Genomic DNA, 18,683 nt, shown 5'->3' with positions numbered 1-18,683 from the left:
ATCGCTACCTCCCCTCTCTCTTTCCTCCCTCTCGCCCGCAGTGCATTATGGGAACAGTAGGCTACTTTGTTGCAGAGGCGGGCGTGGAAGGCGGCGAGAACTACCTCTCCCAGATAGTTACGAAGGAAGGCGGCGGGTGTTGACGCAGGCGCAGTGGAGCGCGGACGGAAAAAGGGGGGCGTGGTCTGCGAGGTTGTCTCTCTCTGCCTCTCCGCGAGTGTGTCGGTTTCGGGTTCAGTCGCCATTTGGCGCGGACGGTCCCCCACTCTCAGGCAGGGAAGGGCGGCCCATCCCCCGTTTTCCCTCAGCCGCGGCGGGGAGTGAAGGAGACGCAACAGACCGGCCCGGCTCCCCTTTATCGATCTCTCCCTCCCCCTCCCGCCTTCTGGCCCCTCCCTGCCCCTCACGCCAGTCACTCTCCGAGCGTGAGGAAGAGGAGGAGGAGTTGTTGGCGGCCTCCTCCTCAGGGCGAGCGCGCGGGAGGGAGGCGGGGGAGCCCCGGCTTGGCGTGAGGGGAAGAACGTCGGGAAAGGGTCGGCTGGATCTCGCCGCCGTCGACGCGCCCGGGCCCTCAGAGACGACCCGCCGACTGAGGCAAGCAGAGCCGAGGGAAGCGGGGAGCGCGCGCGCGCGGCCCCGCCAGGCCTGCCCCAGCCTTGGCCCCCCATCCCATCCCCTCCCCGCCCCACCTCTTTGCCTTTCCCCCATCTCCTCTCCATGTCGGCCCCGCCGCCTGGCCCTTCGCCGCCACCGCAGGATGGATGCGGCCACTGACCGGGGAGCCACCCCGCCGCCGGCCCAGCCCGCTCGACTGCAGCAGCAGCAGCCGCGGCGGCATCCTCCTCGCCGCCTCCTGGCTGTGAGGGGCCTGCGGGAGCCTCCCCTGCAGCGCCGGCCGCCGTCGCAGTGAGCCCCTCTGCCGCGCCTTCGCCTGCTTTTGGGCACCATGTCGGGGGAGAGAGGCGCGGCTGCGGGGACGCCCCCTCCTCCGCGCTTGCTGGCCCCTCCGCCGCCCCCGCCCAAGAACGGCTGCAGCTCGGACAGCTCCGTCGGGGAGAAGCTGGGGGCCGCCGGCGCGGATCCCGACGGCTCCGAGGGTGGCGGCGGTCGCCACGAGGAGTACCTCCGACGCCGCCACACCATGGACAAGGACAGCCGCGGCGTGGCCGCCACCGAGCACCGGTTTTTCCGCCGGAGCGTCATTTGCGACTCCAACGCGACCGCCTTGGATCTTCCCCGGCTACAGCCCGCAGCACCTCCCCCTGCCGCAGCCGGCCGAGGGAGCATCCCGCCCGTGCTGGGCTCGCCGCCGGAGTCTGTCATCCAGGCCACATGCGCCTCCGACGCCACCAGCCAAGTCCCCACGCTGGTCCTGCCGCAGCAGCAGCAGCCCTCGCTGCCTCCTCCTGCAGAGGGACAGGCCGGGCAAGAGCCCCTCGTAGCGAAGGACGTGGCCCCGCTGCTGCTGACTAAGGAGGAGGGCTTGGAGGCCACCGCGCTGCCCCCGACCAGCACAGCCGGAAGCACTGCTACTACTACTACCCGGGATCTACAAGAGGAACGCAGTCGGCAGCAGGAAGATATCGAGGAGCTGGAGACCAAAGCCGTGGCCTTTTCCCCTGATGGTCGCTTCCTTAAGTTTGATATCGAGATTGGCAGAGGCTCCTTCAAGACTGTCTACAAGGGACTGGACACTGAAACCACAGTGGAAGTGGCGTGGTGCGAGCTTCAGGTAATAAGAAGGGGCTGGCTTGCCTTTCCTGGATAGGGCAATCACACCCTTGCTATCAGGTTGATAGTCCTGAGGAAAGGGTTGTAGGTCCATGTGCCATTCACAGTGATCATGGGTATCTTTTGTGTGTGTGTGTATGAAGACAATTTGGGGTGCTTTTTCTCTTTAATTTATACTGTCTGACAAAGTAAAATGAACATTCTCAAATTGTGGACCTGGATATAGGTTTGGATAGCTTCCTTTTTCTGGGCTTTGGGCTTCAGTTTAGATCTGTTAAAGTGATGGAGGAAAATGGCAAATTCCATTTTCTTAAATTGTGTTTGGGAATGGTAGAGGGAAAATATTATAGGCAACATGTACAAAATGCTATTGTTCTCTATCAGAAAATCCATTGTATAAAGTGGCAATTGAGTTTTAAGAAAATTAAATACACCAATATAGGACATGCAGAATGCGAAGAGTAATCTTGTGAGATTCTTGCATGTTATATAGCCTATCATGGCAATGGGGACTAGCCTTTTCCTTGAAGCTGGGAAGGCCTCAGTTTAGCATAATCTCAGAGGGGCAAATACCTTTTTTCCTACTGCCACAGATTCTGCTTCTTGAACTTGTGTGTAAAATTCTGTTTAATACACCATTTTCTTGAGAACTATTCATTGGTTTCTTCTCTTTCCCCCCCCCCCCCCCCCCAATCTCACATTTAACATAGCAACCAGGTATTCTTCTGCTTTGTTGTGGTAAAAAATGTTGCTTGGATGGAAACCTTCTCCAAAATGTGCAGTGGAGAACAATGGCTAATTGCAGCTCCCTGGTGCATATCCACTGCATGTTTGGGGGAAAAATCCTTTAATGTTTCATTATGGAAAATGTTAATATACCTGGTTTACTGTGTTCACTGTGAAGTTGCTTTAACATCCAGATGTTCATGAGCATTACAGTGCAGTAGAAAAGCACACTGAGTTTTTTTTTCAGATGTTATGTATTCATACTGTGCTGTGGTGAGTGTGTAAAACTGATGAATACTTAAGAGTGGTTCGTACAGTGTCTTCATCTGTCTAATGATTGGCTCTTCCCTATCAATGACTATGTATATGCCTGCAATTCAGAGAAACTGCACAAATGCCCCTTTAGTGAATGGGTGTAGCATTTCTTGGGCAAGTAACAGTCCTTTTTTGCTTGTAAGCTTGCGTAGTGCATCCAGCATCCCAGTTACAAGAAGTACACATAGGTAGACTATAAACTATTTGCAGTTGCCTGCAAGGTTAACTTGCATCCCCAAATAGTTATTCCTTAGGGGCGTGAAGAATACCTGAACAATGGGTCTGAGAAGCCAATTGCTTATTATTATTTGTTATTATTATTTATTAGTTTTGTATACTGCCCTCCCCCAAAGGGCTCTGAGAAGGTAGATCTTCCAAAATTAGTAGAAAATATACAGAAAATATGAAGGTACTCTTTCTTTTTTGTTTGAAAAGTAATGGAGAAGGGTAGCTACCATGTTTCCCCGAAAATAAGACAGTGTCTTATATTAATTTTTGCTCCCAAAGATGCGCTATGTCTTATTTTCAGAGGATGTCTTATTTTTCCGCTCCACAGCTGCATGCTCTGGTGTTCTGTTCGACTGGCATGCTTCCAAACAAAAACTTTGCTACGTCTTACTTTCGGGGGATGCTTTATATTTAGCACTTCAGCAAAACCTCTACTACGTCTTATTCTCCGGGGATGTCTTATTTTCAGGGAAACAGGGTAGAAGATGAGATTTTTCATTGTACTTTGCACTGCTTGCTGGATAAGTTAACCAGAAAGTTAAATAATAAAAGCTGTCTGTAAGATAAAACCTTGTTAAATATCTCAATTATGAGTACAGATTTCTCTGTTAAAATTAGTTTGCTTTCAGGATTAGTATGAACTTCTGATTTGCTGTGTATACATGAACAGCTAAGGTACTTGAACTGTGTGGTATCTAAGCTTATCATAGATAGTAATTCTTTTTATGGCAGGTAAAGTGCATCAAATACAGCAGGAAAAAAAAAAGATAGTTAATCCAAGGTTCCTGCTGCCATGATTTCTGCTACCATTCACTTAGTGTTCAATTTATAAACAGTGCCTTTGCTGAAAGCTTACTGTTAATTCAGATACTCCTTATTGGTTGTTTGACTAAGTCATCATCAGTACGAGTGACCTGTGGCAAAACATATATAGTACAAAAGTCCTAAATTTCACTTAGCAGCTAACTTTTTATGAGACCTACGAACACTGTACCATGTGATATTAGGGTCCCCCTGGTAATTCGCCTAGTGCTTGTTACACTTCTGCTTTGGCCTTAATCTGCGTTAGAGCTTTTTTTAGATTGAGGAAAAAATGCTCTTTGAAGCTGGAATCAAGTGTTCAGACTGACAGCTGTGCTGGAACAGCAATTATGCCTGTCGATAACAGTGTAAGTTATGTGTGGGCTGGCTTGGGACACGGAACAGACTGTGGGGGGGTTAGATGTTAGATGTCTTTGAATTTTTGCCAAAATGTGCATGTCCTTGATTATGTTGGGAAGCTAATGGTGAATTTACTTTGCGAACTTGAATGTAGCGTATAAATTGTGGATGAGGAGTGAATTTTCAAGACAGCTCAAATTTGTCATCTTTAGATGCTTCATTTTAAGTGAACCCAAAGGGCTAGCTTTTTTTCATCCTTTGACCTCTGAAGGTACCCTTGAAATGTTTTTCAGGCCTTGGGGAACCCCCGCACATTTAGGCTCAAATAGAGGCCATAAGTTACAAAATTATATTCTTTTCATGTGTGGGTCTGTATACATGCACATACATATTGATGTGGTAGTGCAGTGAAATGTCTGAGAATGTATAAATTCGTTATCATTATCATCAAATTTATCAATCTTGTTTGTTCTACTCTTCCTCTCTAACACCTCTCTTCAAAAGTGGTCATGTTGGACCCTCCACATCATTTAATGAACACATACAAAATGTATTTAAAATAACAGTAAAATAGCTACAGGAGACCACAGGGAAAAGATGCAGGTGGGAGAAATGACACAGGCCAAGTTGTATGAGCCCATTTAATTTCTAAAAAAATGCACTTCACCCTCCCCTTCCTGTAATATAAAGTTCATCTCAGTGATGTCTATCTCATGTCAAAAATCAGTAGTGGATTCAACCAAATAAACATAGTGCTACAGCTCATTGCCAGAGAGCTCAGAAAGAACTGTCACTAGATTTTTGTTTGGTCTCTGCTTATTCCTGTGATAGCACATTGACCTAATTTGGAATGTGGTGATCCTATGTGGAATTCTAGGGGTTCATAGAACTTTGGGTTAGATCTTACAGATGTTCCAGTGTTGGAAGAAGGGCAGTCTTGCCTGATAACCCTCCTCACTGCAGGCTGCCAACCTGTGTGGCTTTTTATTTTTTGCAAGGCACTGCTTTCTTGGAGCTCACAAGGCTGTTAAGAAATGGAAAATGAATTTGAAATGTCGTTAAGATCTGACTAAAAGTTTTATTTCCTCCTAGCATTTACCCTTATTTTGAGTATTTCATCCGTTTCTATTTTAATGATCTTGTATACATTAATTTGAAATTAGAACAGCATGTTCTTGCTCGTGAAATTTATGATCTAAAAAAGAGTTCATTTATATAATAACACCTTGTATTTAGAGAGGCATAAACAAGTATTTCTGACCATGCAAACGGAAAGGGCACAAAGAGACAAGACTTAGTTAATTTAGAATTGATATTGCCACAGTAACTGTTTTAAAAGGTTGTTTCCATGAGTATAATTTTCAGTTCTACATAGGTATCTACCTGTTACTGCATTCTACAGCAGGTGTTTATACCATTTCCAGGAAGTAGCTAGTAGTGGACAATCTTATGAAGCTCTTGATGCAAAAAAAAGAAGAAGTTAAAGTGTGTTCACTGAACTAAGTACTATGTTCTTCCAGTTCCTTTTAAGTGTAAAAGTTTTTTGAAAGTTTTTAACAAAATGGAAATTTGTGAATAGACTAAAGAAATTAAAATTTTAATTCATGGGAATTGAAAGTACTGTTCTGTATGCTGAAACATATTTTATTTATATCATGCTGTATAAGTAGCTTGGCGAGCATAGTACTACTTGAGCTGAAAGTACCTTAGTTCAACTAAAAAGCTCACAAGAGGCTGTGGGACTACTTGATAGAACTTGGGTACCATAATGTCTGTCTGCATGTTTGTATTAAGAGTGTTTCTAGTATGTAATATAGTATGACTAGAGAGATGTTTTGCAGTTGCTACTTGGAAAGGCTGTGTAGGCCAGAGGCTACCTTCCCCTATTCCCAATATCAGTGGTATGTATGGATAGCTGTCAATATTTAGAAAAATAGAGGCATTTAGAAGCCAAATGGAAATTGCAGTAGAATCCGGGTGGAGGAGGTAGAGGGAAGTAGTCTCAGAATATTACTCAGATTGCTTTGTTTCCAGCATGTGAATCATCTTCCTAAATCTGAATCTAGCAGCTTGGGCTGGTGGCTTCGCTTGCCAAAAAACTGCTGCTGGGAATATTAAATGCATTCCTTAAGTTCATGCAAATGGTAAAAAGCAGATCATTATTCGAGAAAAATTATTGTCATGATCATTTTGGTCTCTGGAATTGGAGCTAATTTTTAAAATGTTTGGCAGTCCCCTGTATAAACTCATTTTTTTAGAAATGTAAAGGGAGGAATTGCCCTCTCTTGTCCTGGAAGTGTTCAGTCTGCATAGCTGTAAATAGCACCACATTAATCTCATGCAAGTGTGGTAACTGGTGTTTTGGATGAGCTTTCATCTGCCTTCATGGTCCTAATAGGAAGGAGTCTTTCAATGCTAGATTTCTCTGTAATTCAAAGGAAGTTAAATTTTCAATTGTTTGTTCATTTATATAAGTAAAGTATTGGGTGTGGCCTGTGAACTCTAGTTAAATCTTTTTCATTGAATCAGTTCTGGGTGGAATACAGAAATGTCTTATGTTGAAAGTACACCTGTGAAGTTATTAGCTTATTGTGCTGAAAAATCCTCAGGCATTGAAATCACTGCAGAAATTTTTGTTACTCACATAGGAGCAAACCCTTTGTACTCTAAACTGGTGTTTCCCTTTCTATTAGTAGAAAGTATCTTTTGTCTACCTGTGGTTTCCTGGAAACCTCATCTGATTCGCAAGGTGAAATTCGAATGGCATAGCAATATCTAGCAAGTTTTCAAGGACTTGACATTACACTACCTATTCCAAGGTTGCCTGCCCCTTCATTGTGCTGCATTTGTATCCTTCACTTCCTCCAAGGAGCTCAAGAGTATCTATATTGGTCTCCCTTCCTTGATTTAACCTCACAACAACCGTGTGAGGTAGGTTATTCTGAATGTGTTTGAATGGTCCACAAACATCCAGCAAGCTTCCATGACAGAGTGTGAATTCAAACCTGGATCTGTCACATCCTAGCCTAATACTGGACCATTGTGCATGGAATGCTTACGTAGGGACTCTTCTCTGCGCAGTGAGCTTATAGTGGACTCTCCATGCGTTTCTCTGTTTAAACATGAGGAGGCACTCACTCCTTCCATGAAGCTTTTCTGCAGAGAACTCTCCTGGGCCTGGTTCCCTTTACTCTGGCCATCAACTAATCCTTAAAGGCGCAGATCTTATTACAGATCTCAAGGTTGCCGGCTTAGCCCTTTAAGCTGCACTTATATCGATATTACTGTTCCAAAAATAACCTCCCTCTCAAATGGAAGAGGCAAAGCCATTCGCAGGACCATTCGCTCCTAAAGAGGGGGACCATCATAGAGCTGATATTCTCTCCCCCTCCACACCCAAACCACCCACCCACAGACTTCCTGCTGCTGCCACCGGAGAACAAAGAGGCTTGTTATTTCCAAGCATTCTCTATTATTATTATATTGATATCTCAGTATATCAGTATGAGAATTAAAGGTTGATGTATTTGTCTAAGCCTGTGTGAGAGAGTGTCTTTTCTGTGACTTGAAGCAACTGGCAACATGAAAGGAGGGAGGGCAAGGGGGTAGGCATGAACAACAGTGCAGGGGAGTGAGAAGGCTGGCCATGGGTGGAGGGAAGATGTCTGGGGCAAAACTGCGCTCACTGGCAAATCTATCCCATTCTGCCAGTGAAGCAAATTAAAATCATGCTAGAAGTGGTCTTTCTTGCTGCAGAGAGATTGGAAAGTGAAAGTGAAGCTTGAGGAAATAATGTCCATACAAGCAATCTTACCGTGATGGCATTCACCCCCATCATGTTGCAGACACTTTGTGGATAATCGGCCACTCAAACTACTATTTCTGTGCCAGTGGCTCCAGTTTACAGCAGAATTGTCATTTGCTGCTGAGTGACTATGAAAACTTGATAGCAGTAAATTTTTTAATCAAGTTTTTGTTGGCTTTAGGAGCCTGCTTTTAGGAGTCAGAGTCATTTTTCACTCTAAAATTTTCTACTTATTGCTTCCACAAAACCTAACTCTATCCCTTTCACATAACTTTCTTAAACTTAGAACATGTTATAGTGTATACATAAATATAGGGGTAACCCTTATTGTCATCACAAGAAAAAGCTAGCCTGTAACCCTAGTCTAACTTCTCCCTAATTTCTCATAATCCCATAATTGCTTTAAAAAGATCAGTTCATTTGAATATTGGAGTCAGTACAAAAAGTTCCTGGTGAAGAAGACATGAATTAACCACCATTAAATGATGTGAACACAAGTTTACATGTAAACAAACAGTGAAAAGAACTTCATGCACATTTAATTTTTACACCCTACCACAAAACATTCTGATGACCTTTCAGTTGGATACCATTAATTTTTTTGTTCCTTCACTTCACTTCCTTGATATAGCACCCATTTCACATGGGTTTTGTCAGTGCAGGTCCCATGATTCTGAGGAACGTTTTGACCTAATCATGCAGTAACAATGTTAGCACTTAGGGTAGTTTATTAATTATCCTCATATTGCAGTTGGGGAGCTGAGTGAGTTCAAGTCTTAAGTGTCAACAGCTTGCAGAGCAGATGTCACTGTTGTTTCCTTGGTCCAGAGATGTGTGGTGTAACATTTTCCATTTCTACATAATATGTCATAAAACTGATAACTGTGAATGCCATTGCCAATGCAATATTAGGCTAGCCTGACAATATCAAAGTTTTAACATTTTCAGATGATTATATCTAACAACAGTGTATGTTTTGATTTGTGAAGGGTGAGGGGTATTTGTTCTGCACATCCAAACTAAAGCTAAAATTCTTCCTTGAGTATCTCTTCTCACGTAGTGGAAGGAAGTACATACTATATTGTCTTGAAAATATTACAAGTATTATTTCAATATAAATAATTATCTATGCAATCTATGCTCTTTACTGTAGTGGGAAGCCACTGCAGTTTACAGCATTCGTCCTGGATCATGTAGATCCTGTTCAAATATTTGCATCCCTGTATCACACAAAGTTTTGAGTTCAATTGGATATAGCATTTAAATCATTTGATTTTGTTTTAATCAAATATTTCAGCTCAAATGATATGAGGTACTTTTTAGAATTGTTTGGTAAACATGAGAAGCAATAAACATGTTATCTCAGGTTGGCAAAGCTTTTGGCTGTAGTGGCTTCAATTTGAAGGTGGAATGAGAGGGGTGGTATCACTTCAATTTATGTTGTCTGAGACAGTTGGACCATCAGTTGTTTGAAATAAAGTTCAACCAGATCATGCATCAATGAGATCATTCTTTCAAAAAGATTTCTGGAAAATTTTCCAACTCCATTTTTTTGGGAAAACCCATGTGGCTCCACTTATTGGATACTTACTCCCGCTTTGCTTATGATTCTAGACAGATATTATTTCCATAAATGAGTAATACAAAAATATATTAATGCCCCAATCAAGTGAGAAAAAACAGAAAATAAACATCTGTATTAAAAGTACACATGGCGTTTGTTTCAAGCTTTTTTGTAAATTATTACCTATGTTATAATGTATTAGTGTATCAAACTAATATTTACCTGAGACATTCAGAGTATATGAACCTGACTGGCAAATCTCTGCTGAAAAATGTTAACATTCTTATATTAGTAATATGTTTGTAACATTAAGGAATGTAACATTTTGTGTTAGTAATACAAAAACAGATCAGCTTGTAGAACACACAGCCAAGTCTACTTTTGTATGTTTCAGTTGCCTGTATGTGCAAAAATAAAATAAGATGTCCTTCTCTGCAAATTTTATCTTAAGAAAAAAATGTGTATCTGTATCTTAAGGCAGAAAAACATCTGACCATAACTTTGGAAGTAGTCTTGATTATCTTTCATTGAGTTCCCCTGGCAGTGATCAGCATTTTAATCCCCTGCACCATTTGCTGGAGGGATCCCATCTGTTGCTCTCCACCCAGGCTTTTCTGGTCCCTTCAGCTTCTTCCTCTTTCATGTGGGTGACCTTTCTCTTGCTAACACTGTACACTTCCAATTACAGAAAATACAGGAAGGCAGCAGTGGCAGCAGCTAAACTTGTATGGTACTTATTTTCCTTGTCCACAGTTTCTTCGGTGGAGTCTTTATATTTAAACAGGGTCGTGATATACAGGCTGTGCACAGGGCTGTCTCCCTTTTAGCCATAAATTTTATTAGTTATTATTTACAAAAGGTATATCCTGCCTTTCTGCCCTTAACAAGGGTCGCCAAGATGGCTCACAATCTAAAACATAAATTATAAAATACGTTATAAAATCATTAAACTACACCTATCTTCCAAACATACCACATTAAAAGAACTTTAAAAAGAATTTTAAAAATGGAGTTAAAATACATACAAAACAGCTACAGTGCAGACAAAATAAAAACATTGTTTGAGAAGGAGCGATCTTTGTGGGAATACCAAATGAAACAAGCATTTGTTTCCTAATGATGGAAGACAGCAACAGAGAGGTGATGAATCTCCCTGGTGAGAGAGTTCCAGAGCTTTGGTGTTTTGAGCAAAAATACCCTCTCCTGGGTTTCCACCCAATTAACCTCAGTGAGTGGGGCATCCGAAGCAGGGCCTCTGGAGATGATTGTAACAGTTGGGCAGGTTAATAAGGGATTAGGCAGTCCTTCAGGTATGTTGGTCCTAAATCATACAGAACTTTGAAGGTCAAGACCAGGGGTAGGGAACCTGCGGCTCGAGAGCCGCATGCGGCTCTTCTGCCCTTGCACTGCGGCTCCACAAGCCGAGCCGCCGCCCCCATCCTTGCCCGCCCTGCAGGCAGCAGGGCAGGCGCACCAACTGCCCGCGGTCGGCTGGGCCATGCCGCGGGCTTCCCCTCTCGCCCACCCCGTTGGAGCGGGGTGGGTGCTTTCCCGACGGCCGGTGAGGCCGAGCCGCTGGCCCCATCCTTGCCCGCCCTGCAGGCAGCAGGGCGGACGCATCCATGCACTTCTCAGAATGAGCGGAGTAAAAGATTAAAAATACCCAATATATATAGTGTTATCTTTATTTTGAATGTCAAAAATTATTTGCGGCTCCAAGTGTTTTCTTTTCCCGTGGAAAACGGGTCCAAATGGCTCTTTGAGTGTTAAAGGTTCCCTACCCCTGGTCAAGACCAACACCTTGGATTGTGTCCAGCAATAAATAGGAAGCCAGTGTAGGTAGGCCAAGACTGGAGTGATATGGTTCCTACAGATCACTCCAAACAATCTCCTGGCTGCAATGTTTTGGACCAACTGAGGTTTCTGAACAGTTGCAGTAATTTGAACTAAATTTAAAAATTCACATAATTGAATTAAATTGAGCACATGAAACCTGGCGGGAGCCCGTGGCCTAGTCCCAGTTCTTCATAACTCTCTCAGCCCTACCTACCTCACAAGGGGAGAGGAAGGGAAAGGAGTTTGTTAGCCTCTTTGAGATTCCTTGCAGGAGAGAAAGTGGGGTATAAATCCAAACTCTTCTGAAAATTTAGTTAGGCTGTTTCACAGGACCACCATTGATAAAGCAATCCTAAAAAGGTCTACTTAGAATTCTACTCAGATATATTTGATGACGCTTACTCCCAGAAAAGCATTCTTACAATTGCACTGTTAATTGTAACAAACAAAAACATTCAGTGAAAATATTTAACACATAATAATTTATAGCTTGTTTATTAAAATATTTACAGGCTCTCATAATTACGGTGAATAACACTGTAAATTAAAAGTCATTATCACTTTAAAATGATGGTTTAGAAACTGGTTACATTAAGGACTTCTCCCTTACAAACCTATTTGCCTGCAACCATCATCTTCTGGGGTCCTGCTTTGGATGCTTCCCTCCAAGATTAGGCAGGTGACAGCCTGGGAGAGGACCTTCTTGTTAATAGCGCACAAATGCAAAGGGTCTCAGAGAGACTTGCTTGTCCATTCTTGCTATGTTCAGGAGGTGAAGACTTTTTTGTTTTGTCTGGCATTCTCTCAGTGATCTCTCCTCCCTGCTCTCGTCTTTTAATTGTTCTTTTTATGTATGTATATTTTATTTTACTGCATGTGAATTTTAGCTCAGTTTTAGTTGTTTTAATATGTGGTTTTTCATGTGTGCTTTTATTTGCTTTTTTAATCAGTTAGCCACCTTGATGGCACCGATCAGGGAAGAAAGGCAGGGTATAGATTTTGTAAATAATTACAATGAAATGTAATTAGAACATTACTTAACTATGTCTTATAGGATGGACAGGAAATGCTGTGAACTTTATTAAAACTGGCGGATTCTGCATGGGCCCAGGAAGCTGTGGAGCACTAGTGTATATGACATTGGTGCAGCCTAGAGGCCCTTTGCACATATGTGTGTGAGCTGCCGTGGTCAGCGGCGCCTCTGCATGGGGCGCACCACTTTTAAAAAACCTACCTACATAGCTTTCAGGACGATGAGACACCCCCACCCCCCACCCCCCGTGGCCCTAGCAACTCCCTGGGGTTGGAGGGCAGGAGGAATTTCCCATTGTCTTGACGGAGCTACATAGAAAGAGGAGGTAGGTTTTTTTTAAAAAAATGCGCTGGAAAGCGGCGCCTTCCACCTGGTGCTGAGCAAAAGGCACCGGGTGGAAGGTGCCGCTTTCCAAAGAACTTGCTCTTTTAGCGAGTCAACAAAACACTGTTTGGAGGGGGAAAGTGCAGCGCTGGTGATTGTATTTGAATCCCACCACCAGAATCGGTTGTTAAATTATTTGAATTCCACCACTGACTGTACTGTACATCTCTACAGGATGGAGCTGACAGCAGAAGCTGGTCTGAGGAGCAGAGATTGTGCTTGATTAATGAGAAGGCCAGGCAGTCTACTTTTAACCTTTACAGGCCTTGGAACTAATATTTAAGCCTCAGGCAGTGGTGTGGGACCCACTGAGTTGCAAGCATGTGGCAGGCAGTAATGTGACCAAAAGAATAGGAGCCAGAATCTCTGATTCTGACAGGAATGCTTTCCATTTCTGAGTGACATTTTCTCACTGCCTGGTTTCCCTCCATGTGTGCATATATACTAGCAAGCAGTCTTTCCAAAAGGTTGGATCCAGAATAAAATTTCCAGTGGCAAAATAGAACCTTCCTGCACCTGAGCCAAGAACTGATGCTAGACTAAAAAAAAAATCACTTAAACACTGGAAGTGGTACAGTAATTAATTATTGTGGCACATAAGGGACAAGGTATTTTCGATGATTAGCACAGGACCTGATCATCTTCGAAAGCAGTAGTAGGTAGCTAACATTAAATATTTAATCCTACTCCCTTAGGATGGATCATTCTAATGACGAGTAGGCCATCTTGTCGGGATTTGGCTCCACCCTCTGTCAAGGAGGCAGGGAAGATACTTCGGAACATCCTATTGGTTGCTGGTGCCCGCCTTCCCCAGTATCTTTCCTGCTTCGTCAGAGAGCGCATCGCTGTTGCAAGGCTCTGCTTGTTAGATTAAAATTCTCTCTTATCTATTTCTTATCTATTTCTTATCTATCTCTTATCTATTTCTTCATTTCTTACTAGTCTCTGTGTTCTTCGTTTCTCTATCCTTCCCGGGTGTTTCCTCTACTCTTTTGTGTGTGAGGGTGTGAGTGGATTTTTTCCTGCCAAAACCACAGCAAAGAGAGTCATGGCGACGGCTCCATTTTCTCCGCCCAGGGAAGGCTTCTGCAAGTCTGCTGCTGAGAACACTCGTTCAGCAACCAGAATCAACCGCTCACACTCGTACAGCCGCGGGGCTGGGAGACACGAGCGCGACGATGGGACCCAGTGTGGCTGTGGGGTCAGCCAGAGGTCCCCATCACCCCCTTGCAAAGGCAGAAACAGACACCGCGCCTTCTCTGCCGAACCTGGCCACGAGAGACGCAACGGGTGGGGGGGGACTCGTTACGCCACCTTCTACTCCTGGACGGAGGAGTTGGTGGAGGAGAGACGGGAAGTGGGCGGAGCGCCCTGGCGACGGCCTTATCAGGCTTGGCTGGTGAGGCAGCCGCAGCAGTAAACCCTCCCTTGTTGTTTGGCCCGGAGGCGGATACATCCAGGCAAGCAAGCGACCAGGGTGGGGGGGAGGAGAGTTCTGCTTCTCAAATTGCTCTGTGCTCTGCATGGGCCGATTTCTCTCCCCAGCAGCTAATCACACTCATGAAGTCCTCTGTTAGAGAGGAGGTGGGGAGAGTTTGCCAGCTGTTTATGGGTAGTTCTTCTAGTGGGCGCAGGCAACGCTCTAGGTCCAGGTCCCCCAGACACCAGAGAGACAACAGGGTGGGCATTCATGCGCTCTTTGATTCTGAAGAAAGCGACCTTAGTGAGGGGGTGTGGGATATAGAGTCAGACAATTTCTCAGAGGCTGCACCCCCAGAGCCACAGGAGAAACAATGTAGGCTTTTCAAGATGGAGGAGTTACCTACTCTCATTGCTAAAACTATCTCAGCGCTTCAGTTGCAGGACTCAGAGGAAGCTGAGGACCCTGATGCTGAAGCCCCAGGGAAGCCTGTTAAGGGCTGCCCGAAGGGTCTGGCTTCTATGCTCTCAATTGAAGATGAGTCCCCTCAATTCATTCCCCTCCCTGAGGCATTTGAGAGGAAAATTAAGAAGGAATGGGTTGATCCGGCTGCTAATAAGGGATTTCCCCCCATATTTAAGAAGCTTTGTTTAACTCCTTCTCACCTCCAGGGTCTCACAAGGACTTCTCTCATAGATGGCCCAATTTCTGCTCTACACTCTAGGGGACTAGTCTCCCGGGATGGGGAGGGGCACCTCAAAAATTCCATGGACCTCAAGGCAGATCACATTTTACGTAGGGTTCATGAAGGCACGGCCATGTCAGCTAGGATCCTTGCTCCCTCTGCCACAGTGACCAGAGCTACCATAGTTTGGCTGCAAAGAATCCTGGCTATTATCCCCCCATGAGGATTAGGGCGTCAGAGAGGGGACAGAGAGAGTTTTGTCTGCTGTGAAGTTTTTAGTGGACGCCACTTTAGATGCCCTCCTCACCGCCTCACACACCATGGCAGCGGCTACAGTCGCTAGACGCATTTAATGGCTTACGCCATGGATGGCCGACACCCAGTCCAAGTCAGTTGTCACTAGTTTCGATTTCCAGGCTGGCATTCTATTCGGAGCGGAGTTGGACCGCATTCTGGTTCAAACTAAGGACAATAGGAGTACTCTACCTACATCTGTTCGACCTGACAAGGTTAGATATGTGGCAAAACCTGCTTTTCGTTCCTTTCGCTCCTCCTTTCGCAACAACAGAGATTCCAGGAAGCAAGGTTGGAAACTTCAGAGTTCCTTTCGCGGAAGGTCAGACTTCAGAGGGCAGGGCAAGTCCACCAAGCCCTTCAAACCCAACGCTTCCACCAAGGCATGACTGGGACAAGATTCCAGTTGGCGGGCGCTTATCTCATTTCAGCCACCAATGGGTAGGCCTGCATGTGGACTCCTGGGTGCGGGAGATTATTTTTCTAGGTTACTCCTTAGAATTCAGACAGCTGCCAAGAGATCACTTGGTCCCATCGCCCATAAGCCACAGTCTGACAAAAAGGAACAATCTTCTAATAGCAGTAAAACACCTCCTGGACGTTCATTCGATAGTGCCAGTCCCAAAAGAACAACGCTTCAAGGGCATATACTCCAATTTTTTTTGCAGTACCAAAAAAGAACGGAGGTCCAACCCATCCTCAACCTCAGACACATCAACCATTTCATGAGGAGATTCCACTTCCGCATGGAGACCCTCAGGTCCACGGTGGCCTCCATCCAGACAGGCTATTTTCTCACATCACTGGATCTCACGGAGGGCTATCTCCATGTTCCAATCAACCCAAATCACCAACGTTTCCTATGTTTCGCCCTGGGACATCACCATTTTCAGTTTGCGGCTCTCCCATTCGGGCTGTCAACGGCTCCCTGGGTCTTCACCAAGACTCTGGTCGCTCCGGTTGCTCTCCTCAGAGGAAGGGGGATACACCTGCACCCCTACTTGGACGACATCCTCGTCTGGTCCAGGTCAAGGAGAAAAGCAACTCAGGACATCTTACAGGTCCGGGAAGTTTTGACGGCCCATGGATTCCTTATAAACGAAGAGAAGAGTTCTCTCATTCCGACACAGAGGATGGAGCATCTGGGGGCCCTTATTGACACCTCTTCAGGCACGCTGTTTGTCCCCGACCTCAAAATATCCAAGATCCGGGAAGCTACGTGCCGCATTCTGGCACAGAAGTCCTCCTCCTTTCTTCAGTTGGCAAGTCTCCTGGGACTGTTTCTGTCCACTATGGACATGATACAGTGGGGGAGGGCTCATACCAAACCACTATAATTGCTCCTTTGACCCAGAGCTCATCAAATTATCGAGAAGAGGAATACTCAAATCCTACTCCCACCTTCAATACGACAGAGTCTGAAGTGGAGGACGTCACACCACAACTTATGTCAGGGAAAGGTCTTCATCGTTCCCAATCCTTGCCACCTATTCACAGATGCAAGTCTGGAGGGCTGGGAAGCAAAACTGGAAAATCACTTCGCCCAAGGGAAGTGGAGCCAGTATCTAGCTCAGTTGCCCATCAGTGTCTTGGAAATCAGGGCTATTTTCCTGGTGCTCAAGCATTTCAGAAACCATCTCCTCCAAGCCCACGTGGTGGTTCATACGGATAATATCTTGGCGAGGTGTTATCTCAACCACCAGGGAGTTCCAGGTCATCCAGGCTGCACAAGGAAGCCTTCAAGATTCTGAGATGGGTGGAGACTTCACTGGCCTCTCTTCGGGCCGAGCATATAAGGGGATGCCTCAATCTGGAGGCGGACTGGCTGAGCAGAACGATGGTTTCAGAAGTGGAATGGAAACTGAAGTCAGAGGTGTTTCAGTTAATCACGAACAAATTCGGAACTCCAGTAGTAGATCTTTTTGTGTCTCACCTCAACGCCCAGATCCCCAGCTTCGTCTCCAGATTCTACCACCCGAGGGCCATATCATCAGATGCCCTGTTGTCAGTGTGGCCGGAGGGTCTGCTTTATGCGTTTCTGCTGTTCCCAGTGTTGACCAGGCTTCTCCATTGAGTTCAGCGGGAAAAGAGATCAATCATCTTGGTAGCACCCTTCTGGCCCAGGAGAGCATGGTTCTCAGTAATTCAGGAACTGGCAGTCAGCCCTCCATTTCACCTTCCAGTTTCTCCAGACCTTCTGTCACAGGGACCTTTGCTACATCCAGATCCAGGATGGTTCAGACTAACCACATGGCTTTTGAGAGGCGAAGTCTGAAGATAAAAGGCTAGCCTAAAATTGTTATTGACACCATCCTGGTGGCCCGCCGACCATCCACCATCAGAATATATGATTCTACTTGGAAGGCCTTCGTCAGGTGGTGCAGGAGAAAATCTCGCGACCCGAAATCTCCCTCTGTGCCCATGGTATTGGAGTTCCTACATCAGGGTTTCCATCAAGGTCTGCGTAGCGTGACTCTCCTCTGACAGTTGGCGGCTCTGGCATCGGTTTTTCTGGAGCTAGACGGGTCCCCCCTCTCAAGACATCCTGATGTTCTCAGCTTTCTGAAAGGAGTACAGCAGTCTCAACCTACAACAGTCAATTGTTTTCCATCTTGGCGTCTTCATGTGGTTCTAGATGCTGTAACACGTTCGCCGTTTGAACCTGTTCAAACCATCCACTTGCGTTGGCTGCGAATGAAGCTGCTATTTTTGGTGGCCATCACTTCGGCCAGACGGGTTTCAGAGATCAGGGCTCTTTCAGTCAACCCAAACTTCTGCCTGTTTTTTCCAGAAAAGGTGGTGGTGAGGCTAGATCCGTCATTCAGGCCCAAAGTAGCTTCTAGGTTCCATCTACAACAGGAGGTAGTTCTCCCTAATTTTTGTCCAAACCTGTCACACCCAAGAGAGTAACTCTGGCACCATCTAGATGTGAGGAGGACCCTTAAGGCTTTCCTCATCTGTACAGAACAGATTAGGAAGTCAGCGTCCCTGTTTATCAACATTTCTCCACCTAGGTTAGGAGAAGCCATGTCTGTAAGATCCATCAATTCCAATATTAGGACATGTATTGCGGAGGCGCACAAGGGGGTATCAGTTCCTTCGGGTCTAACCGCACATTCCACACGTAGTACAGCTGCTAATGCAGCTTTGGTAAATCTGGTTCCATTTGAGGAAATCTGTAGGGTAGCCACTTGGGCTTTGCCATCCTCTTTTGTTTGTCATTATAGACTGTCGTCCATAGCAGCGGTCCAGGCGTCCTTCGGCAGAAGGATTCTGGAACACGTTATCGGAGACTAATGCTTCCCGCCCTTGGGAGTTCACTGCTTGGGGAGTTCCCGACAAGATGGCCTACTCCAGTCATTAGAACGACCCATTGGACACTTACCGTGAAGGGGTCTTCTGATGACTGGATGTAGACCATCTTGGCCCTCCCTGATAGCATTCTCCTCCGACAAAGTGTTCCGAGATTACCTTTGTCTTATTCCATAGTTCAAAGCCTTT

The 18,683-nt window shown here is 45.4% G+C and overlaps 1 protein-coding gene across 12 annotated transcripts in view; it reads left to right on the top strand.

Annotated features, from left to right (window-relative positions):
- The first annotated feature begins 932 nt into the window (after window positions 1-932).
- WNK1 (WNK lysine deficient protein kinase 1) overlaps window positions 933-18,683 on the top strand; it is a 128,848-nt gene continuing 111,097 nt past the window's right edge. For all 12 annotated transcript variants that reach the window (XR_007244852.1, XR_007244853.1, XM_048501104.1 and 9 more), the window contains exon 1: window positions 933-1,732. Coding sequence is in view for 10 of the 12 variants with exons in the window: in XM_048501104.1 (XP_048357061.1) it covers window positions 947-1,732 (786 nt within the window). In the remaining 2 variants the exon portion in view is untranslated. The remainder of the gene's footprint in view (window positions 1,733-18,683) is intronic.

This window comes from Sphaerodactylus townsendi, linkage group LG06 (genome assembly GCF_021028975.2).
Source record: "Sphaerodactylus townsendi isolate TG3544 linkage group LG06, MPM_Stown_v2.3, whole genome shotgun sequence".
Taxonomy (NCBI): Eukaryota; Metazoa; Chordata; class Lepidosauria; order Squamata; family Sphaerodactylidae; genus Sphaerodactylus; species Sphaerodactylus townsendi.
The sequence above is the reverse complement of the archived record's forward strand: the minus strand, read 5'-3'. Positions and strand labels throughout refer to the sequence as shown.